Source organism: Zingiber officinale, chromosome 1B (genome assembly GCF_018446385.1).
Source record: "Zingiber officinale cultivar Zhangliang chromosome 1B, Zo_v1.1, whole genome shotgun sequence".
NCBI classification, from domain to species: Eukaryota; Viridiplantae; Streptophyta; class Magnoliopsida; order Zingiberales; family Zingiberaceae; genus Zingiber; species Zingiber officinale.
Window position 1 is genome coordinate 12,587,504 of NC_055986.1, and position 24,405 is coordinate 12,611,908.

At 35.4% G+C, this 24,405-nt stretch overlaps 2 protein-coding genes across 2 annotated transcripts; both read right to left on the minus strand.

The window, feature by feature from the left end:
- Positions 1-7,485: 7,485 nt before the first annotated feature.
- LOC122028150 (zinc finger MYM-type protein 1-like) lies at positions 7,486-9,269 on the minus strand. Its single transcript, XM_042587208.1, has 4 exons — positions 9,121-9,269; positions 8,564-9,000; positions 8,195-8,452; positions 7,486-7,790 (listed from the first exon to the last, which is right to left on the minus strand). Exons 1-4 carry the CDS (start codon positions 9,267-9,269, stop codon positions 7,486-7,488), a joined length of 1,149 nt encoding a protein of 382 aa, XP_042443142.1.
- Positions 9,270-14,595: 5,326 nt separating this feature from the next.
- On the minus strand, positions 14,596-23,961 carry LOC122051153 (glucose-6-phosphate isomerase 1, chloroplastic-like). The gene is made up of 14 exons (XM_042612125.1): positions 23,355-23,961; positions 22,566-22,685; positions 20,753-20,851; positions 20,566-20,649; positions 19,965-20,108; positions 19,829-19,894; positions 19,644-19,712; positions 19,452-19,559; positions 18,418-18,470; positions 18,194-18,332; positions 17,144-17,300; positions 16,908-16,986; positions 15,782-15,848; positions 14,596-14,993 (listed from the first exon to the last, which is right to left on the minus strand). The coding sequence occupies exons 1-14, from the start codon at positions 23,871-23,873 to the stop codon at positions 14,859-14,861; spliced, it is 1,839 nt and encodes a 612-aa protein (XP_042468059.1). The 5' UTR covers positions 23,874-23,961; the 3' UTR covers positions 14,596-14,858.
- Positions 23,962-24,405: the final 444 nt, after the last annotated feature.

Consider the following 24,405-nt stretch of genomic DNA (forward strand, 5'->3'; position numbering starts at 1 on the left):
GTCAAGCCAAGAATACTAGGGAAGTCATCCCTAAGAGTATTTTTGCGATAAATGTGACTAAGACTTCTAAGAAGTCTAAGAAAGTCACTAACAAGGTCACAAGGGAGGCTATCCCTAGAGTTGACCTAGAAAATATGACCAAGGCTTCTAAGAAGCCCAACAAGGTCACTAGGAAGGTATCTAGGGAAGTAATCCCTAGTGAGTACCTAGAGCATCCAAGGAGCACCAATAGGTGTTGGGTTCCTAGGAGTATCTTCTCTACCCCATAGATGGGTTAGAGAGTGTCAACTCCGATTAGAAGGGTAGTTAACCCAACTTTGAGGAAATTGACACTCAAGGAGCATTTTCAAGGTTTTTGTTAACCTTTGAAAATGAAATGGAATTATTATTTACTCTTTGAAAGAGTAAAATGTGCCTAATGGTGGAAAATTTGATTTTATCTTAAATGACATAAATTGAGAAAACCTAGAGAAATACCAAGTTGGGATTTTGGTATTCTCTTAAAAATTTAAGGCAATCCGGGCCTTGATGTACGTGTTTACTCTTGAGGAAAAATGGAATATGTCAACATTTAAGGATACTTAGGTAGGTAATCTAGGTATATTTTATTTATGCTAAACCTTGCCATGATTGTTTGCCCATCATATGTCATGACATCATGTCTATTTTTGCATTCATGTTTTATTATGAAAAATCCAAAAACATCATGTCATGACATTCATACATCATGTAGTTATAGGATATTTTCTTTTGAAAAATTATTTCCTTTTGATGTATGCCATAACATAATCATGCATTAAGTTTAATTCCTAGTAATTAAGGACAAATGGCATTTAACAACACTTATTAACAAGTGACATCCTAGGTGGATGTCCAATATCTCTAAAATGCCTAGATAGATATGCATGATCCCTAGAATAGGGCAAAACCAAAATCTCACATCTCACAAAGACCTATAAGATGACTTGTATATGTTTTAGTGCACATTAGATACAAGTGAGATGCTAGGATGATGAACAAAATTCAATATGTTGATTTAGTGCATTTTTTTGAGTTTTAAGTTCATCAAAACACATAGTTATGTGTTTTCCCATCATTGGGAAAGCTAATGTACAAGTCATGTGCATTAAGCCCAAGGAACATGGTGGGATATTGGTTTTGAAAATGTTTTCAAAATGATTTTGGAAAACCTTGGTGAAGGCTATCTTTTGATAGTAATCACCATTGAACAGTTAGACACAAACTTGAAGAAAACACTAAAATTTTTGTAAATTTTCAAGTTTGTGTCAATCTTTAAAAATATGAAGTATTTTCATAGAAAACTATTTTTCCTTGATAGTATATGCCCTAAATAATGCCTACACGAAATTTCATGATTTTTGGATTTTGTAAGAATTTTCTAGGGTTTACGATTGGTGATTTTGAAATTCAGCAACTATCGAGTTCTCGATCCATCCATATGATCAGATCGTCCGTGGAATCCGTTCAGCCGATGGATTGGCGATCTCCAAGGCATGAAAGTCAATCGATCACCGATCGATCGGAAGTCTGAATCGATCGGTGGATCGATTCGGAAAGGTTCAATCGATTGGAACCCAACTCAATCGATCCAAGTTGTTGATTGGAAAGCCGATTTCAGCATCTTTAAACCTATTTTAGTCTAGGTAACCTTTCCAAACCCCTAAAAATACATTTGTATACATAAAAAGGGTGTTTTCATGTGAAAACAAGGATGGATTGGTTAAGGAAGGCTAAGTTGAAGTTTAGGTTGAGGTTTATTTCAGATTTTGAATATTTGAACCTCAAAACTTCTACAATAGGGTTTCCTAAAGTTTTAGGGATTCCAGGTCATTGTTGGTGCAATGACAGAAGTTACCACCATGTTTTTAGGGAGAGGTACTCTTTAAAGACATGAAAATTATTTTTCATGAACCTTGGAAGGTAGTTAATCTTCTGTTTGAAAATGCTCAAGGTTGAGCGTTTGAACTTAAATGGGGAGTGGATAACCTCATTGTTCAACTGGTTTCAGTGGATAATGCTCAAGGATGGGCATTTGCCTACATTGAGGAAGAAATGTAGGGTTAAGGATAAATGAAGGGTATGAGACCTTCATTTAGGTCATTGGACTTTGTTAATGCTCAAGGGTGGGCATTGGTGATAATGAAGGGTATGGAACCTTCATTATCGTGTTGATCACAGCGAGTAAAGTTGTGAACAACGATGAGCAACTCTTCAGGGGGAGAGTTTTCAACAAGTGGATTTGTTGATGTGTGCCCAAGAATGGGACATGGGTTGATGTGTGCCCAAGAATGGGGCATGGGTTGATGTGTGCTAATAAGGGGAGAATGAAAGGACTTATGAAAGGGGGTAAGTTAGGCTTTCATTACCTAGAGGGAGTTTACCCTTTTAGGGGGAGAATGAAGAGCTTAACTTATGTGTTCATTACCTAGTGGCATGAAGAAGGAGGCTATAGGATTAGCCTAACTTACATGTGGTATTGTAAGTGTTATTGTTGTATTGTCAAACATCAAAAAGGGGGAGATTGTTGGTGCAATATCCCTTAGGTCAAGGTTGACCTGGTTGACCAAGCTTGAGTCTTGGTTTGGATTTCGATGTTTGACAATGAAAGGTTGATTGCAGAAGAGTCAAGTAGGTCAAGGTTGATCGGATACTTGACTGTGGAAGTCCTAGTGAGTGAATCCTGGTGAGTGAAGCCAGGTGAAAGACCTAGTGAGTGAAGCTAGGCAGATTGAAAGTCCTGGTGAGTGAAGCCAGGTGAAAGCCCTAGTGAGTGAAGCTAGGCAGATTGAAAACCCTAGTGAGTGAAGCTAGGTGAAAGTCCAAGTAGGTCAAGAGAGTGACCGGATACTTGGCATGAAAGAAAAGTCCAAGTGGGTCAAAGGGATTGACCGGACACTTGGTGAGGGAGTCCTAGCAGGTCAAGGGAGTGACTAGATGCTAGGCATGACGTACCAACAGGTTAAGGTTGACCGGATGTTGGTTTGGGAGGTTTGGGACTTGGTTTTGGGCAAAAACAAAGTGCTGGATCAATCAGTGGATCCATCCAGGATCTGGATCGATCAGTGGATCGATCGGACCTCTGATGTAAAGTCTCGGATCGATCGGTGGATCGATCGGTGGATCGATGGCGGCTTTTAGCGCGATCCGTGGATCGATTCGCAGGCAGCGGAGGCTCGGATCGATCCGTGGATCGATCAAATTCTCCCGATCGATTGGGAATAATCGAATCGATTGGGATCCGACCGTTGCGTCGTATTTGAGCCGCAAGCGAGCGTTGTCTTCGGCATCTCTTCACAGATTCATTTCAGATCTTCACCAGCTCCTCCACAGCTCTTCTCAAGCTCGAGATCACCAGTTTTTAAAGGTTCTTGGAGGCCCTTCCAAGTCAAGAGGCGGATCAAAGCAAGAAGAAGAAACTAGGGTTAGGGTTTGTGCACTCATTGTAAGCATGTAAGCTTGTATTTCTTTACTACCCTTTCTTCTTCTTGTATTGAGTCTTGTAGGGCTTCTTCGGCCTTGGTAGTTACCATAAAGGAGAGTTTCATTAGTGGAGGGTGCGTGCATTGTGTGGATCCTTGGATTAGTCACCTCCCTTGGAGGTGGATACCAAATAAAATCCAAGTGTTAGCGTGTTTGTATTTGTTTCTTTGTATTTCCGCTGCGCATCCTTGAAGAAACAAGCAACGCCAAGCACCGAGCACGCGACGAGCTATTCACCCCCCCCCCCTCTAGCTCACTTTTGGTCCTAACATAGACTGCATCCAAGACTTTACAACCTAATACTTACTCCTTAGTATCTCACCACCAATGGTTTACTCCCTAGGATTTCCCTTTACCAAGCATCCGGTCACCTTTGACCTGCTTGGACTTATCCTTGCCATGCATCCAGTCCTATAAACTTAATTGGACTTTGCTTTGCTTAACCTCCAATTAGGACTTATCCTTTCTAGACATCCAGTCCTATTAATATGCCTGGACTTTACCTTGTCTAACCTCCAGTCAGTACTTTCCCTTGCCAAATATCAAGTCATACAAACTTGGTTGGACTTTGTCTTTGCTAACCTCTAGTTAGGACTTTCCCTTGTTAGTCGTCCTGACTATACTTATCTCTTCCAAATATTAGATCATGTTTGAATCAACCTTTGGTCAAACTGACCAAATTTAGGTACATTGTCAAATATCAAAACCCTAGAGGCTGATTACACCAACAAGGAAGTTACAATAGGTCACAAATGACTAGATGTTATACAGAGGAAGTCCTGGTAGGTTGAGGTCAATCAGATACTAGGCAAGAAGGGAATTAAATGTTGGAAAGATTGAATTTAGGGTTACCAATTAATTGGAGTGATCTGCCAATCGATTGATAAACCCTAAACCTGAAATTTCAAATTTTGTTACTCAGATCGATTGACCTAATCGATTGAAGTAGCACCAATTGATTGGTAGAGGTTGATTTGCGAAAATAGAAGGGGTTGGAATTGGTTGAGGCAATCGATTCTAGCAATACAAATCAATTAGGACAATAGATTAGGTAATATTCTCTTCATATACAAAAAGGTTTGCAATCGATTGGGGTAATCGATTAGGGGCTAAAGCAATCAATCAGGTTAATCGATTGGAGGTATTTTTGCATGAGTACAGAAAATCTCAGAATTGATTGGTATGACTCACCAATTGATTGGTTGGGTGAAAAAAATCATTCTATATGTTTAAATAGTCTGATCTGACGTGACAATTGATTGAGGGTAAGATCAATTAATTGAGAGATGTTTTCAAGCCTGAGAGAAACCCTAGAAAATGGGGTTCCGTGAAGTTTTGAAGATGTTGGTTCTTGGGTGTTTGGGAGATAATTGTTGCTATATTTCCTACCACCAAGAGGCAATACAACGCAAGAAAAGAGCAAGCAAAGCAAGGTTCATGTTGTAAAGTCATTTTTCGATTTCCTTTGTAATATTATTTGCGTTTCTTGTTTGTATTCTTGCATTAGAGCTTATACGAGGCTTCTCAAAAAGACATTTATAGTGAAACTGTGAGTGCAATGAGTGAACATTTACATTAGTCACCTCAAAAAGATGGATACCAAGTAAAATTCAAGTATTAATATTATGGAATCTTCACGTCAAATTTTCCGTGCAACATTAAGTTTGAAGAAGTGAAACAAAGTTATTCACCCTCCCCCTCTAGTTTATACGTGTCCTAACATACATATAGTCTTGATACCCTACTTACTCTTATAGTGTTCACCTTATAAGCACCACATGCTATTTTTTTTGGATTTTTTTAAAAAAATTCTTTAGTTATATATATAGACACACACGTACCTCATGGTGCACACCTTATAAGCACCAAGTGTATTTCTTCCTTTAATTTTTTAGAGCATAGGAATATATATATAAGAGGGAGTTCAACAATAACTTAAATTAGCAAGTGCATTAGCAGAAGTCCACAAAGGTGATAAAATTCTCTGTCGAGTTTCGACTCCCCTCAAACCTCCTACTACAATCATTATCTCATACACTTATCAATTAAGCCACTCTTGGGAGCCATATATATATACCCTAAGGGTGCGTTTGGTTCAAATTATCATGTATAACCTTAGTTATATGATTATCAAGTAATTACATAACCAAGATTATAGGGAATAAACCATAACCAAATATTGTTTGGTTTAACCTAGATAATGCAACAAAAATTTATTTGTTTGAAGGTTTTAATGAATAACCTAATTTAATATTTTACTATATTACCCTTAGTTACAAAACCAATCATATATTATTATTATTATTATTATTATTATTTTAAATTCTACGTTTTTTTATTTTCTCTATCACGTTTTTCTTTATTTTTATGTGTATTTTTTTAAAGGTTTTTTTTTAAAATTTTGTACATTTTTTATCTTTTTTATTTTTTAATTTTTACGCTTTTTAATTTTTTTAATGTTTTTCTATTTTTTTAATATATATATATATATTTTAGTTTTTTACATTTTTTATTATTTTTTATGTTTTTTAAATTTTTTTACGTTTTTCTATTTTTCTATGTTTTATGTTTTTTTTATTTTCCCCCATTTTTAATGTTTTTTCTATTTTAAAATTTTTAATTTTTTAATGTTTTTTATATATTTTTTATTTTTTAAAAGTTTTTTATTTTATTTTTATATATTTTTTAAAGTTTTTTATTTTATTTATTTTATTTTTTTCTTTACATTTTTCTCTTATTCAAGGGTATTTTGGGTAAAAAAATTTCGTTAACCTCAGAATTAAGAAAAACCTCAGTTTTATGAGATTTTTCGATTCCAGATTGCATACCTCTTTTGTTGACATGTCGGGCATAAAATATTATTCGAAAATCATCGATTATATAAATCAAACAGGGTTTTCGTTGATAACCTTAGATAAATAACTAAGATTATCAAATGTAACTCTCCCTGAATCTCACCATGCACACCCTTTAAGTATTTTTTTCACAATTTGACTTTTTAACTTAATATTATAACATAACCTTTTAAATTAAAATTTAAATAACATACCTGTAAGTAAAAAAAAAAAAATCAAAAATAAAATTAAAATACACTAGGTCACTGACAAAGTCAGCAGGGATATATATTCACAAACTTATATATAAAAAAAGTTTAGCACGTAATAAAATTAATAGATGAAAACTATCGACAAATAACATCTATGAAAAAAATAATTCCTTTTCATTTAAATATTTAACTGTAGATTAATAGAGGAGTTTTTGGAAGATATTTTATTAATTATAATTTATATGTAAAATTTTTAAAGTATAATGGTACTATAATAGTAGTTATAAATAATAGATTAGTAAAATTTATTTAAAACATAAGGATACTATTACTATAATTTTATTACTATAGTACTATAATACTTTATTATTATAGTACTATTGTACTCTATTATTTGCTCCTGGGATTATGGTACAACGATAGGATATTCAGATTGTCACCCAGGCATCCACGGTTCGAGCTCCAGCTATGGCGAATTTATAGAAATTTTTTCTCTAAATGGGGCACGCAACTAAAGAATGCTGGGCTCCTAGTGCCCGCTGCGAGTGCTTCCCGATTTACTCTGGTGTAATGGCGTAGCCAGGATCTTCAAATGCCCTAGGCTAAATTGCGACAATAATAAAACATATATGTATATTAAACATTTAACAAATATATAATATTTATATACCAATATCCTTTTACATAGTTCAAATTTCACACAAAATAATTCAATATCTACTTAAGTTGTGCTCGATGAGATTTTAGAGTATAAAACTCATCTATTACTAATTCTAAGTCTATTTTCTCAGACAATTGTCGTTCTATGTAGAGAATCATGCAATCGGAAGGTAAATCATCATCCATCTTGTTACGACATGTCATTTTGAGAAATTTCATGGATGAAAAGGCTCTCTCTGCCGTTGCAATTGATACAGAAAGATAAGACGAATCAATCTCTAAAACATAACATAACTCTCAGCCTTTTTTATCACAATCATTTCTCTATATAATGCAGAAAGAGTAGAAATTTGTTGAAACTCACGATCACAAACTATGTCAAGTTGATAGTGTTCCAATTCAGCTCTCAAAGCATGAATTTCTTGTTGAGTAAAATCAGCTGGATAAAATTTTGATGCAAGCTTGCAAATATCGCCCATATGAAATTTTTTAAATGAATCAGTAGAATCCAAAGCTGAACAAAGAGCAAGAAGTTCCATTGTTGCCTCACTGAATCTACAATTTAGTTCCATCACTTGAAAATCTATTGCAGCATTAAATATATCATAGTGATAATGATGCTCAACTGTGACATGGTCCCGTTGTTGACAATAACAATTAACTTTATAACTACAACTCATATCAAACATCTCAATATTATGTCGTTCACAAAAAGTCTTTACTTTCTCAAAAAATTCATCCCAACCATCTTCTCTAAATTTTAGAAGGATGACTTTTGTGGTTGAGATAAATTTTAAAGCATTCACACAATGTCTTGTGATTTATTTTGTAGAGCTTGACAAAGAATGTCAGTGGTTTCTAAGATATTTTCCATCAAAAATAACACAAATATAAATTCAAAACTCATAATTATGTTGCATAAACCACAAGCTTCCCCACGTATTGTACCATTCTACCCATTTTCACTAAGATTTACAAGGATCTTACAAGTTGCTGCATACATGTCTATCAAGTTCCTAACAGAATCATAATGAGAGCTCCAACAAGTAGCATCAGGTCTATGCAATGTACCAATTTGATTAGCTCCTGTACCAGACTCACACTCATCAATAGCCAACATATATGCAATCTCTTCTTGTTGAGCAGATTGTAAATCACTAAGACGTTTAGGAGACGAGGTGACGAAGTTTACAATGGAAGTCAAATAAGAAAAGAATTGCCAAATAGAAGGCACATCCTTAGCAGCTGCAACCAATGTTAACTGTAAACGATGAGCAAAACAATGTACATAATAGGTATATGGACAATCTCTAAGAAATAATGTTTGAAGCTCATTCCATTCACCATGTATATTACTTGCACCATTATACCCATGTCCCCTCATGTTATGGATTTGAATATTGTGTTGAACAAAGATGTCAGAAATTGATTTCTTAAGGTTTGCCGATGTTGTGTCCTCAACACTCAAAATCTCAAAGAAACGTTCCACCAAAAATCCAGAATTATTAACAAATATGAAAATAAGGGTCATTTTCTCTTTTTTAGATTCATCTTGAGCTTCATCAACAGGAATACAAAACTTGGCATCTCCCAATTCATCTTGAATCATTGTTCTCACTTTATTAGCAAGAATATGTAATATTTCCTTTTGAATTTGTGGAGAAGTGTATTTAGCATTTTGCGGGGCATTATGTAACACAACTTTTGCAATTTCATCATTTAAATGTGCTTGAAATTTCAACAATTCAATAAAATTTCCACGATTTAAGAAACTCTCTGATTCATTTTGACCTCTAAAAGAACATCATTGAGTTGCAAGTCATAATAAACCTTCAATTGTTGCCTTTAGACGCAACCTATTCTTTATAATTTCTTCCGTAGATTGAGCATTCAACACTTTGTCAATATTTTACTTTGGGTTCATCAAATCCTGAACACATTTCACACATCTATTATGTGATGAAGACAATGAACCAACATGAATAAGAAATGCACATTTTTCTCTATCATTAACTCTCTTCCAGCTGTTAAACCCTTCAGAAACAAATGCAGAACGAGCCATTGGATTACTTGTATTCTTAAAAAGAAAGCATGGAAAATAATATGCTTTGTCCTTTGAAGGTCAATATTCTAGCCAAGGAAATTGTTTGAACCAAACATATTGAAATCGACGGTTTTACTTTCCAATTTTTGTTCTTGGATACTCAACAAGTTTGGGTTGATAAGACCCTGCTTTGATATATGCTCTTTTAATCTCATCCTGCTCATTAACAGAGTATTCACAAATCAATTTTCGCAATCCTGGAACTCGTTCAATAGAAGAAATATCAAATTCTTCTTCTCTTTGTACTATTGGCCTAGATACAAAATGAGGTTGTAAATCAGAAGTAGAGGATCCAACTATTAGTCTAAGAGGTATATCGCATTACAATTGATTATCAGATGCAAATTGATCATCTCTTTTCCTAAAAAATGACAGTAATATGTTTGATTTTTTATTTGAAGGTTGTTGGTGTTCCATTTAATCTAAGGGAAAAAATAACTACAAATTAATTATTTATAAATTAAAAACAAAAAACAACTACTAATCAATTATAACAAACTCAATCATATTATTCATTTTATGACAAACTCAAACACAATAATAAATCAATTTATAATATCACAACATTCCCTAGTATTATAATCATAATTTTCAGATAATTTAAAATTTTAAATAATTTTAAATAAAATCATAACTACAAATCTAAAGTTATTTGTGAGGCTGTGATTTGTCACTTTAAGATACAGAGAAGTCCACTGTCTACCCGTAAAATCCAGTGCTATGCTGAAATTTTAAATGCTTAAAATCAAAAACAAAAATAAAGGACTTAAAAAGGGAACAAATGTGGGAATTTAGAAGTAAACTTAGGACCTTCCACTTTTTTTTTTCAACCACAACAACAATCACAAATAATAATGAGTATCACATTTAGATTGACAGAATTTTTAAAAATTTTCAGAAATTTAACCTAGGTCGGAAACATCTTTCCTAAAAAAAATTAGGGCAAAGCGACTATGATTCTATGAAGAACAATCTCTATTGGTAGATCCATCACACACGGCAATCCCCAGATCGTCAAGACTAAACTTACAAAATAGATTCTAAGAGCCACATAATTCCCATAAGGGTGAAGCAAGGAAGACGAATGAAAACCAAAAAAGTTCACAAATCATTAAAAAAAAAAAAGTGGAAGTTGTTGTTCTAGAATAGGAGAGCCAGGTGAGGTGCCCCGTGCCCAATTCATTTTCGTATCCTCCTATTTCGATTGATTTGGAGCGGGGAAAAAAAAAGAAGAGATTCTTAGTCTTAGGTAAAATTGATGGAAAGGTTGGATTTTGACGAATGACGAAAAAGATGTAGATGGAAATTATCACTTATCAGTGCTTGAAAAGGTATTGCAAGAGGCTGAGAGAGGAGAATCGGTAGTTGAAGAAGGAGATGATGTGCTGAAGGACTGAAGGTGGCAACGATCACTACCTCAATGTGTCCGTTGTGCCAGAGGAGGCGAAAAAATCGTTGGGTTAGGGATTAGGGACTGGGCTCGTTCACCTGCACTGAGCAGCGAAAAAAAACTAAGGATTAAAGACTTAAGGTGTTAAAAATTACTAGGTTGTACTGGGATTCAGTCCAGTGTAGCCCAATACTGGCTACGTCCTTGTCCTGGTGATCGGTGGGAAATTTTCGTGGGATCGGACCGATCACCCAGGCTTGACGTTACCTAGTCCGATTAATTATTTTTATAATACTCTATTATTTTATATCAAAATATTTAAGGGACAGCTTCCCATACCCTTCAGTGGAGCCGCCCCTGCCGTGAGGTTACGTTGTCTTCATCGTAAAATGTATTTTATAAAAATTTTCAAGCATTTGTACTTGGAATGGGTTAAACTAGTGCCTATTTGGATGTAAAATTGGTGCACTCAAAAGTCTGATAAAACATACATGTCTTTGATTTTATTTATACAGTGGATATATGTAAGTCTATAGAATTGATTTGACGTATTAATTACTTAAATTAGTGAACATGTATTTAGTTCTGGAACTTCATAAAAAAAACTGGAAAAGCAATTAAGTTGATCATAATTCACAGTGTCATTTAATTAAAAAGAGCCATCCATCGAGATAGAAGAACAACAAAAGTCAAGAACTTTAAAATACATGACTTGAGGGCATCCCACCAACCGAATTGCAAATAGTCAAACGCTCATGCCAGTTCTTAATTTCAAACTAAGTGAAGCAATTTCAAATTGATTTCGTTTAAAGGAAGATTAGTCAAAAGTCAATCCTAGATATTAATTATATGATTTGTGTTGACAATTAAAAATATTCAAGTCGGCATTTGAAAAGATTAATAAACAGGCCAAGTGCTTTTTTTTTCTCTTTTGGAAAAATGGACATGCTGTTGCCAATGGTCTTCAAATAATATTAATAACATGACAAATCGTCTCTGTAGGGGTTATAATATCATTAGAAAATAAATTAATGAATCGAATAATATTGAATCAGGGGTAATCGGTTGATTAGGTCCTATATAAATTTTTTATTGTTCGCTAGGATAAATTAAAAAATATTCATGATAGACGGTTAAAATTCTAGTATTTTATGATTATGTATCCCATTTAGAAGAAAAATCATTATAAATGTATAGTAACTGAGGATCAAATTGTGAATACCTAGATGACCACTTGATATCTTTTTACTATATAGTAGCCTTTGGGTTCCACGGGCTTAGCTGGAGTGGTTAGTGCGTAGAAACTTGCCACTTGAGAGCGTGAGTTCGAACCTTGGGGTAGTCAGGGTGTAATTCCTTGGTCCCTGTGTATCTCTTCCCACTGCGCACTAACTTCTCCAGTTACCGTGATTTACCTCCTTCGTGTTGGTCCTGAGACAGGTTGACGGAGGCGCTGGGGGCGAGCAAATCGCCTTTTTTGCCACTATATAGTAGCCTTTGGCCCCCACAGACTTAGCTAAGTTAGTAAGTGACAAGTTGATTGCCACATGAGGTCTTGGGATTGAATTTTGAGGTTGACGGGGCTAAATCCTTGCAACCTGTGTAAACTCACCCCACTTGTCACTTGTCTTCTCAGTCACTGTGATTTACCTCTTCGGGTTGGCGGGGGTGCTGGGGGCGAGCGTATTCGCCTTTTGCTACACTATATAATAATCTTTGTCCCGGGGGCTATGTTGTCGTAGTAGGACATCCAGGTTGTCACCCAGACACCTGTGGTTCGATCTCAGCTATAACGTATTTGTAGGAATTTTTCCTCCAAATGGGACATGTAACCAACGGATGCTCGATTTTTGGGCTGCTCGTCGTGAACGCTTCCCCATTTACCCTGGTAGTTGATAAAAAAAAAATTATAGGGTTGGACCAATCACCCTAAGGCTAATTAATAAGACTAATTAAATTTATCACTATACAATAGCTTGAGGGTACTAATATCATTTAGTGGTCTCAAAAAGACAACAACACTTGCTCCCAGTGCCCCCGTTAATCCATCCTAAGGTCAACATAGAGAAAATAAATCACAGATGATTACTAGTCTTTAGAATAATGACTAACATATAAGAAAGATATTTATCTTAATTATACCGAAATTCAAATTTCAAATCTCATTATAACAGTTACTCATGTATTAGTCACTAGGTTGTCTTGAGAACTGCAATAATGTCATTTAGTGAAATATATATGATGATTATATTGATAAATTATTTGCCATAATTGAATCAAATTCCGAGAAAGTTTATTGTTTTCTCATGTAAGTTTTGCATAGATTTGAATCCGATTATGTTTTAAGAGCTGGGCACTATACATTCATTTATTTCTCATTTGGCGTGATTTAAGAATAGGTCACACCAAGACTAGTGGACCTAAAATTGATAGTTGATACTACTAAACAAACATAATATAAAAATCACTAATTTTAATTTAATGATGATGATGTTTAAGGAATAACTTGAATAAAATAGGATATCCTATCAATCAAGATCCTTATTCAACCGTATTGAATAAAAGTAATATTCAATTTTTATATACCTTGTTCACGAATGAAGAATATTATTGTGCATAATTTATATTGTACTTTTAATCATCAGAGTGTGATACTGGAATGTAATGCCAATATCCTGATTGGAGAAAAAGAAAAAAAAAACTGACTTCGGTGTCGACTATAAGTTACTCCCATTATTTACCACTTTATATAATGTGGGACGAACGATAAGGAATACGTTAAACGTAATACCTTGATCTCATGGTAGATATATAGTTGCTTGTGTGCGATATAATTGTTTTTTTAGTAATTGCTTGAGTGTGATGTACTTTTTAAATCTATTCTATTATTTAAAGTATATTAAAATCAAACCTCCATTATAATCTTATTCAACCTCAATTAAAAGTGATGCGATGTGTATTGTATTTTCCCATGTCGGAAAACTTCATGTTCAACTGACAAAATGGAACTAAAATATCTAAATCTATCTAAAATTTTACATATTTTTTAAAATTTATCTAAATCTTTAAATAAGCGGGAGCTGATCGTAAAAACTGAGAAGTTCTACTTAGAAGTGCATCACCTTCTGTCTTCCTCTTGACAATTACTACCCTATCCAAGTATACTATATTCATTAATCAACAAATTAGTTTTATAAATTCTGAGTTATTTAATAAACATAATTAAATATTGATCAGATGTGGATTTTAAAATGGTTGAGAATATTATATAAATACAACATGATATTTTTCTCCCTTAAAAAAAACTCACATCCATTAGCATTTGAATATCACATCATTGTGCCTAATTAACATAACAAATATTACATGGATACAATGTTACATTTTTAACAAAGGTTGATAAGAATAATAAGGAGATTAAATTCTCTGTCCCCATGTTTCATTTGTCGTCCTAGTCCATTGTCAGTAGCCTTCGATCAACACTAAAATTATTGGAGAAGTTAAATCTAAGGAGATTGTCATCGACAAGATCGACATCGAAATCCGACCAGATCTGAGCAGATTTCTCTCAACTGTCAATCGAGCCCCTGCTAAAATCCGACCGAATTCCGATGCTGATCATGATCCCCCAAGTTCACCTTCCCCAAAGATAATAATACTGATTGAGATGACAGCCAACGGTGAACTAGAACGACAAATAGGACACGAGGACAGGTGATTTTGAAGACAGGATTTGATCTTAATAATAAGGGAGTAATTTCTAATACACTTTAAAAAATAGAAGATATTTATTTTTTAAAAAAACTAACAATTTGAAAATTTTAAACATTTAAATAAATTTACATAACAAACCTTCTTCGCTGCAAATCATCAACAAAGTTTAAGGACATGATGTGATTTGGAACCAAGCGGAATGAATTAATATCTGGCAAATACAAACACAGTGCAGTAATCTCAAAATGGTTTTCTTATTCAAAGCCCCTCTACATGTCACGATGAAAACAAAATATGAAAATAAATGCGTGAAACCAACGGGTTTCAGATTTTATTTCTGCCACAAATTCACTTGTAAACTATCCACAAGGGGGGATTATAATGCGACTTCCAACCTCCGATTTCATTTACCTTGTAGTTGCAATGTAACAAAACCAACAAGATCAAGCAAGCAACTCATCTATATTACACTCGCCGAGGTAAACCTTGATGCTTCGTGGTGAACCGCAACTGCCTTCGGCGATCAATGCTCTATCATTTGCAGCCATATGTGCTATTATCTTGTAGATCATTTCTATCTGCTCCAGAAGTAAGAAATAAGGGGGGAAAAATAATTACTAGATTGTTGACAGTGATTCTAGTTCTTCCAAGGTAGTTGAATTAGTAGTAGTTGCATTGGCTACGTTGCAATAGCTTACCCAACAAAAATAGTCAGTCAAAGGTCAGCATCTAGTCAGTCAATCACTCACCTAATGCTTCTTATTAGGGGTTTGCCTACACAAAGCTCAATTTAAGTAGTTCCCTAATAAGACCACTCCATAGTAGCGTCGGGCCTAGCATTAGAGCTTAGACGTTCGTCCGACTACCTTAATTAACAACAATATGTCAACGTCTTTATATACACACAACTATTGTAGCAGTTGATGCTTAAAAGGAGTGCTATTATCAGGGACCCAATATGCAAAAATTTCTATGAAGGATTTAAATCCAATAGAATTGACACACGACACAAAAATATAGACTTCCATACTCTTATCAATAATAAAATGAAATACTGTCTCAAGTAGGCAAAACTTAAATCTTTAAACAAATTCTGATTCCAAATGATTGTATATTAATAAAGAGAGGCATTATACTATATTCACAAATATTAGTCAGGAGGATTGCATGAAAAGAGCAGCCTGAGCCCAGGCTATTAGGACATGCAATGCATAGATATCTCCTCTCATGATGCTTTTTTCTAGAACCTCTGAACAAGGCTGAGCATGTACTGATTATGAATAGGTAATTTCACAAATCCTTTTTTTTCTCAACTTCTGAAATGAGACTAAGTGTATTTATTGAGTTAATTGTGAAAAAAAATTACCTGCTCTGGGACATGACATCGTTCGGCAATTTCCTCAAGTGAAAGTGGCTCAACAGGCTGTTTGCAGCTGAAAGAGAAGACAAAGCATTTACAAATTGAACACAGTAAAGCAAAAAACAGAGGAATACGATTAGCGTGTGGAGGGTCAATTTCTTTATAGTTGAAGAATTTGGAATAAGTAATTGGCCGATCAACTTTAATTTGATATAAAAGCAGAAAGTCCTGCATCCAAATCTTGGCAGTGACAGTGGCATTATCTCATTAGTTAAATCCATTATGCTCACAGTTCACCCATCCAATAAGGGGGAAGATTAAGAATACAATCATATAAACTGGTCCCTTTCCTTGAAAAGAATAGTTTTCAAGGCAAATGGTCAGCCAAAAAATTATTAACAAGTACATAAGTGGAATACAATAAAATGATTTTTAAAAGCTCAAAAGGGGAGGAAATGATCCAGGATAACTGATGAAAATTATTCTGCTTTGTTTACCCGTTTGTAGACTTGTATATACTAGTATGTAGAGTTCTTTTGAGAGACGTGCTTACCAATCCAAATGGTACAGCAAAATTCACCTAGTTTGCTCAGTACTTCCTAGTATGGTATTGTTAAATGGTATTTGGTCCAAATGTAAACATGTTAACGTTTCAGCTTTCGACCAATTGAAAGTCATTTACAAGTTTTCCTTTTTAGTGTTAAATGTATATAACCTCTCTTTTCTAACATCTTGAGCTTTGGGGATAAGCTGTCAACAACTTAAATTTAATATGCTATCAGAACATGAAATCTTGTGTTTGAATCTTGCTTGTGCCAATAATATATAACCAAATTAAGATCGATGTTCTATATGATACAAACCCTAGCCCCAAAATAGTTGGGATTAACTTAGCTTGGTGGCGTTATTATAAATCCAACCATGTCTTTTATCCAGGCTTTGATCAGCAAAGAACTTTTTTCCAACAATAGAACACTAAGCTATAGACTTGACATCCTTGCTTCAAGGTCCGAGAGACCATAATGTTAAAACTTCCAATGTTCTATCTGATTTTGAGTCTTGACATAATTACTAGAGATTCCAGCAAATTCCAAGGAGAAACTAAGAAGAAAAAGATAATAACATAATATACCTAGCCTCGCTTAAAACGGTCAGGATCCTCTTCTGCAGAGCTAATACTTCACCAGCAGCTTTCTTCCCAGCTTCCACACCTGAACCACAGATAAATGTAGCAAATATTAACATTTCTTAATGAATTAAGTCAATGACTTTATCAAACATGAAGAGAAACAATTAAGAGATACAATTAGCATTTTTAATGAAATAAGACAATGCCTTTATCAAACATGAAGAGAAATGTAATGATACCAGGTTGATGATACGCATTGATATTGACCAACTGTGCATAAATTCCAACAGCACGTTCATAGAGAGCAATTAATGCTCCTACACTTCTAGGAGTCACTTCTTGTACTGTCACTGTGATTGATTCACGATCATTTGCATATAGCGCTGATCGTGTACCCTGTCCAAACATAAACCATCCTTTAGCAAATAAGAAAGATTGATAGACACCAAGCATATACAACTTATTCAAGACATTAATAAAAAATACACTTTCAGACAAGAAGGGAATAAAATAAAACAAACTATGATAATTCACTGATATTCAATTATCTACCCAGAGATGAGATGAATCTATCTCCAGTAATTCGACGTGGATATTTTGTTAAGAGCAACGCAATTTGCATGCCTACTACTTCATGAAGACATTGCCCTTGGATTAGCCAAAAGCTATACCGGATGCAAGTTATACTGCAATGCACAACGCAACAAGTATTGGAATTATGAAGAATTTGCATGTGTGATTGCTTGATATGTGTGCCAAGGGGGTCACCCATGGAAAGATGACAATCTTCTCCAAGAAAAAAAAATGGAGAAAAGGTTCTTAAGAGCACCAGCTTGAAAATTTTCTGGATACTATATTAGATCAAAGCAAGATGACTCATCCATTATTACTGAACGAAGCCAACAAAATAATGCCTAGCATCAGCTCATATCTATGATGCTGGAAGTTGCATGACTTAAATGTTTTATATAGCCAACGTTTTATGGTTCTTTGCTCTTCTAATATATTCCACACCCTAACCAGATGGTGAAATATGTATCTCTCTCAGTAAAGAAATGGCAAACCTAAAATCTCAAGGCAAATTCCAAGGTCAAGGCATATGCCAACTATAGACTACAAAAAAAATACTGACTAAGCTTTTGCATTGCACTACAATGCAGGCGTCGAACTAGCCAAAAAGCAATGGTATCAACTTGGCTAATTTAACTAGTAAACAAATGCATGAGAAAGAAAACTACTCAATTCAGAGATATCTCATTGTATGACATTACAGCAAATTTAATATCCACCTGCAACATTCCAAATAAATAATCGCCACATGTAACCCCTGGTTCCAGCTCCCAGTCATGACCAGGTGGCCTGTCACGTAATACCTCAATGAAAGTAACAAAAAAATTGTGTACCCCTTCTCTCAACTGCTGTATGTACCTGCTCAAAGTAAGATGACGTTGAATAAGAGACCATATTACTTGCTATCTAGAAGAATAACAAATGACCAGGAGTAAAAACTCACGCATGCTGGTCCGTGCTTCCTTTATTTCCATACACTGAAAGTCCTTGATTAACCTAAATGAAATTCATTGGACGCATTTTTTTAAAAAAATGAAAAATATATGTTCCAACTATTTAAGAATATTCATTACAAGCAGACAAGGCAAACTCAGTTTTTTAGTATGACAGGAAAGCAACATTAGTAATCGCTATGGATTGGCTTATCTACTATGCATAGGAAAAGTAATCCAAGAACATATAAAGCACAAGTGTGGAAAAAGAAGATCCGAAGAAAAGAGAAGTGATAATGTACTAGGTACAGAAAACAAGTCCTAACAGTTCATGTTCAAGATAAGCTAACTGTGAAGCAGAACTGTCCTGCTGGAATAATTAAATGTATCATCATATCTATACAGAATAAGTGCCTGCAATCATAATTTATGGACCACAAGCATGCCCAAAAGTTTGCCAAGAAACCATAGTAGTTTGACTGAACGAGTATGCATTCCTATGAAACTCAAAAGAAACTCAAAATATGACTTCATAAATGTGGACGCGCCAAGTAGAACTAACAAGTCTACGATGCAAATAAATATCACATTTTTCTGGAATATATAGTAATAGCATACACGACTCTCATGGTAAAATCATCACAAGAATTCCTACACACCTTGATTACTAATGACCTGTGTCAGAAACTCTTTATCTCCCAACTATTGGCCTACCGTTTTGTTTCATTCAAGTAAGCAACTTTGTTGCTTGTTTGGTGGAGGTGCGAGATGCATAACTTATAAAAATCAGCTAACTTGGCATTTAAAATGTACGCAAAATCATATGCTTACAGTTTATGATATCCATATGCAGTAGAAGGTGATTTTAATTTGCTTTAAACAGAGCAAATATGACTGTCAAGTAATGAAATGAAGTCACAGTAAAGCTTATATAATGTCATGCTGTGGAGTTGGTGAAATTGTATGTGACATTTAATTAGATTTTCAGAAGTATCCAGATCATGGTCTTGACATAAAGAAACCATCCAAAGCTAATGCTACAAACCCGATTTCCATTGAGATCAAATTCCTTTCCAAGGGATTCCATGACTAACTGCTGCAGATACCTACTAAAGAGCAATAAGCTATCCTTGTAAGGAAGTACAACCATGTCCTGTAGGTAGGAGATGGTAATAGTACATTAAGTAAGATCAGCAATTGCAGTGTATGGTACATAATTGTAGATCAATTTGCAAACCTTAGATCCAACACCATCAGAAGCCCAATACCAACATAAAGCAAGTAATGCTGCAGGATTATTCTTGACCTGGATAAAACAGTGTGAAATAAAACTACCTGATAATACAACTACTATGATTCTTGATACCAATTATGAAATTAGCATATGTTCCATGATTCTAATCAGAGTAAGATGTAATATACCACTGACAAGCGAGTTGCTTCATCCATCAATGATGCACCAGCAAGCATTTCTTTAATGTCAATCCCCTAGATTGCAGACATAGTGAGTTTAACCTTTCACAGCTAGCACAAAAGGAATCAAATAATAGATAAATACTTGGAGTGCAGCAGGGAGTAAACCAACAGCAGACAGTTCTGAGGTTCTACCGCCAACCCAGTCGAACATAGGAAATCTTGCTAACCACCCTTCGATCTTAGCTGTATTATCCAATAAGGAGTTTTCCTGAGTAATTGCAACGCCCTGCAAATGCATACTAATTTGGAACATCACCAGTTTTTGGAAAGAATTACCCACAACTTATCAAAAAGCATCCTGAAGAGTCACAGACAATTAGGACACTGCTAAGAACATATAGACCATACACAATAAAAGTATATTAAGCATAGTTAACCTGCATCATTCAAAATTTATAAAGCGACAAGATCTCATCTATGTGAGGGCAATCAGAGTTAAATTATTTCCTCCATGAAACCACTCAATCATAAGATAATAACTGTTTTGCAAATTTTAGCCTAGTTAATTGTCTCTGAAAAAGAGATACAATACTCCTTTCCCACCAATCATTTACTCAAAAATATTACTGATAGATAATGTTTAGATACTACTAACCATAATATATTGACAACAAACATCTGAATACTCTTGTGCAGGTAAGGAAATTAACTATCAACATGAGGATAAGAACTTTAAATAATACCTGTTTTGAAAAATCTAGCCCAGCTTCTCGAAAGGCCTTCTGCACTTCCAACAAACCATTTCGGGTCTCAGGGGTGCCTCCACTCTGAGCATGGGCATATTTTGTATGAGTTTATTTTGTGAAACACAGACTAGAAAAGGATGAAAAACAAAAACCATCAACAGTATACTCGTATTACTAAACTGACCTTTGAGATTACAATTACAAGGGTTGATGAAAGCTCAGGCCCAAGCTGTGCAATTTGATGATCAATGCCAGCTGGATCTGTATTATCAATAAACCTTATCTGGCACAAAACAAAAAAACAGAAAAAAAGAATGGAATCCTTATGATGCATTAACAATTGAAATACTGAAAATGAGAAAAGAGAATCACATAAAAAGCAGGAAATTTAAGAAATTCATTAGGAAGCATAAACCAAACTTTAACAAAGTTCATCTAGCATAAACTATTTGTGTGCTATTATTGAAAAGGTCAGTTATGATGTCCATGGTAAAAATAATTACCAGTAAGGAAACAGTACAATAAAACGCAATCATTGACAGGCAAATAAGATACATACAGGTAGCTGAAGAGCACTAGAGTCAGTATAAGATATCTAAAGTTTAGTATCATCAAGTTATTTAAATCATATACTCAAACCATGGATTTAAATCTTGTTGCTTGCCAAGCAAAACTTGTCATTTTGCCACTGATCGACATACAAACCACATTGATACACCTGATATAAGTTAGACTTGTAAGCATCTTCCTCAAAGCCATGAGCCATCTGCCACAGGAGTGCAATGGGAAGTGTGATGCAGAATCGAGAAAGAGGGCAAGTGTCTTCTTAAGTTCCACAATCTGCCACCAAAATCAAGATCTTTCACTACAAGACAAACAGCAGTGATGATTCTGCGAGGTGTATTGAGGGTTGTGCAAGGTAGGGTTCCACCTTGAGGTTGTCTACAAGCTGGAGTTCTCCTCGTTCCTTCTTCACTCTTCAATTTCTCTTGGTTGATGTTTGCTGGCACCACCATGGTACACTAAGGGAACCACCAATCATCTCATTTTGACCATGTATCAGAACCATAACTCAGACTGAGATGTTTAAACCTCGAGTCAACCCACATGAAGTACTAACTATATGCAATGATCTATCATTTTAAGTACAAAAATAGAGCAGGCATAGAAGTTACCAACTCAAGCCTAACATGTTGGAACAAATGTGTAGTTCAATGCATGCATCAACATAAACAAAGATGAGCGACAAATCCATACCCAGTGGACCCAATGATAGGTTAAAGCATTTTGCAAAACAAAGTAGAGCCAAGATAGAAGGGTATTTTTGCTTAGATTTGCCAATGTAGTTCCCAATGATAAATTTCTTGCTCAAAGGATCACAAAATCTACCTTTTTTAGTTTATTTTCCTATTAGTAATCCAAACTTTAGTTCATCAGAAGATATGTCATCCTTCCAATTAGCTTTCTCAATGCAACTATAGCCATATATTAATATATGTTAAAACTTGAACCACCTTGGTTGCAGTGCATAACTGATTATAAAGTTTCCATGCTGTCTTATTATATGGAGTTCAAGTAAAAATACCAGATCTTGCTAAAAGCATAAGGATACTGGTTACAGAACAGTACCACCCATTTTCCATGCCATAAATTATTTAAAAAGTATTGGTAAAAGAATGCTACAGATTATTTCAATTGTTGACAGGATAATGAAGATCAGGTCTGCACAGCCAATACAGGTTGTGCAACTGAAACCATGCTTAAGAGCAAACCAAAAGAAGAACTCAATGAAATGAAGGCAAATTATAAAATATATGATTGGAGAATAAAGGAATGTAAACCTATCAAATAAGCTGTTGCAGGATACTTGTTGAAGAGCACAATGCATGATCTTGACTTTGTATATACAACATTATTGAAAAATATGAACAGGCCTATCTTCTGGGGACTGTATAAATTAGATGATTAAGAAACATAGGGACTGATAGGATGCCTACCTTCAGAGGAGGATTGTCAGGAGCCAATGCCTCCGCAACAAATTGAGGGCCTAAAGCTGAACCGCCAATTCCTACAGACAGCACTTGGGTAAAGCGTCCAGCTGGAGATGGAGGTTTAATCTGTTTTCAATAATATCAATTAAAAGTCAAAAATGAAATCTCTGTAGGATTCAAAAGTGTTAAATACACCAGAACTAAGGATATATTGAGCAGTAGGAACACAACTTTAGAAATTTAACCATAAAAAGACAGTTGTTATGAAATGATTGTTAGTCCTTTCCTTGAAGGATTTGCACCCTTAAGTATTTGTGGGGCACTATCAAAGGGGAATATTGAGGCAGTGGGCCTTCCACCGTTGCAAATTTGACTGTTATAAAATTTTCTAATTTTGTTTTGATAAATGTCTCAATCAAAATTCAAAGTGACCTAGAATTATTGTCAGAAATTATTACATTGTGACAGATTTTCGTTAAATGTACTGAAATTACTCTGTGATTGGAATATTACAACGAAACTTAGTATTTAATTTGTGGAGCTGAGTGGATGCAAAATTTGGTACCTAAGAAAATATACACTGTTTTCCTTTTTACATTTTAGAAGGTAAGTTGGAGCAATAAAATATCAAACAGACAACTGTGATCCAATTCCAAAGGCTGAATCCTGATATCTATCAATGCTTACAATACTAATAATCCGCCAGCTATCGAATAAGAAGTCGAGAAGACACGCTTGTAAACTTACAAGTTCAGTTAAGCTACGCATTTAAGTAAACAAGAACGGAAGCATTACCTTTGCACTAATAACGTCATTGGCAAACTTGCAGATGGAATCGAGCGTGTTCTCTATCTGGAGCCTCAAGAATGAAGTGGGTGCGAGCTTCGAGTTCCGCAGCCAGTAATGGCCGACCATGCGACCCTCATCGGGGTTGGCGATTGCCCCCTTCTCGAGATCCTGCATTGCTACGAACGCCTTTTGAAGCCGAGGCTCCATCAGGTCAAAGAACTCGTCGGTGAACCCAATCCGGCTAACGTCGAGAAAGAGACCGAGCTCCTTGTGCTGGTAGAGCCAGTCGACATAACGGTGCCATAGATTAATTGGGTTCTTCTCGACGGATCTCTTCTCGACCTTCTCCACGGGGAGAGAGGCGTCAGCCGATGGGGCTGATGATGCAGAGGAGGATGAACGGTGGAGGTCTGCGACGGATCGAAGCGGGCGGATGTGGCGGAGATGGACGGAGTACGGGACGGGGAGTGACCTACGGAGACGGACGGCGGAGGAGGGGGAGCAGACGCCGGAGATGGAAGCCATGCGATGGGGGGAGAAAGTTGGGGTTCTTTCGAGGAAAGGGGTTAAAATGGAGCGTTCCGGTGGGCGTCGGCACGTGCGAAGCTCGTGTTAATTCTGCCTGCGTTTCATGCGAGTGGAGACCCCGAGATATTTGAGACGACACGGCGTCTGTAAACTGAAGGCCGCGATGTGGACGGAGGAGATCACCGGATCATTCAAATGGACGGTTTCCAGAAGCCTGGTATCGGTGCTGGATGGAGACTTGAAAAAGAGAAAAGAAGTCCACGAATACAATTATGACGTGGATTTTTCTGATTGGTGCTCCTAAATTCCCGTTTTTACCAGTTGGCTTCCTTATTTTTTTGGCTATTTTTTGTTTGCCTTGAAAACTTGTGTAACAAAGGTGATTAGGTGCGTCATCTGCCCCTCCCAGCTCGTCGATATGAAAACAAAAAAGAATTACAGGATCAATTTATATTCGGCAATTTATCAAAAGGTGCACTTGAAAATCTGAATTTATTAAAAGACGTACATTACTTTGATATTTACCAAA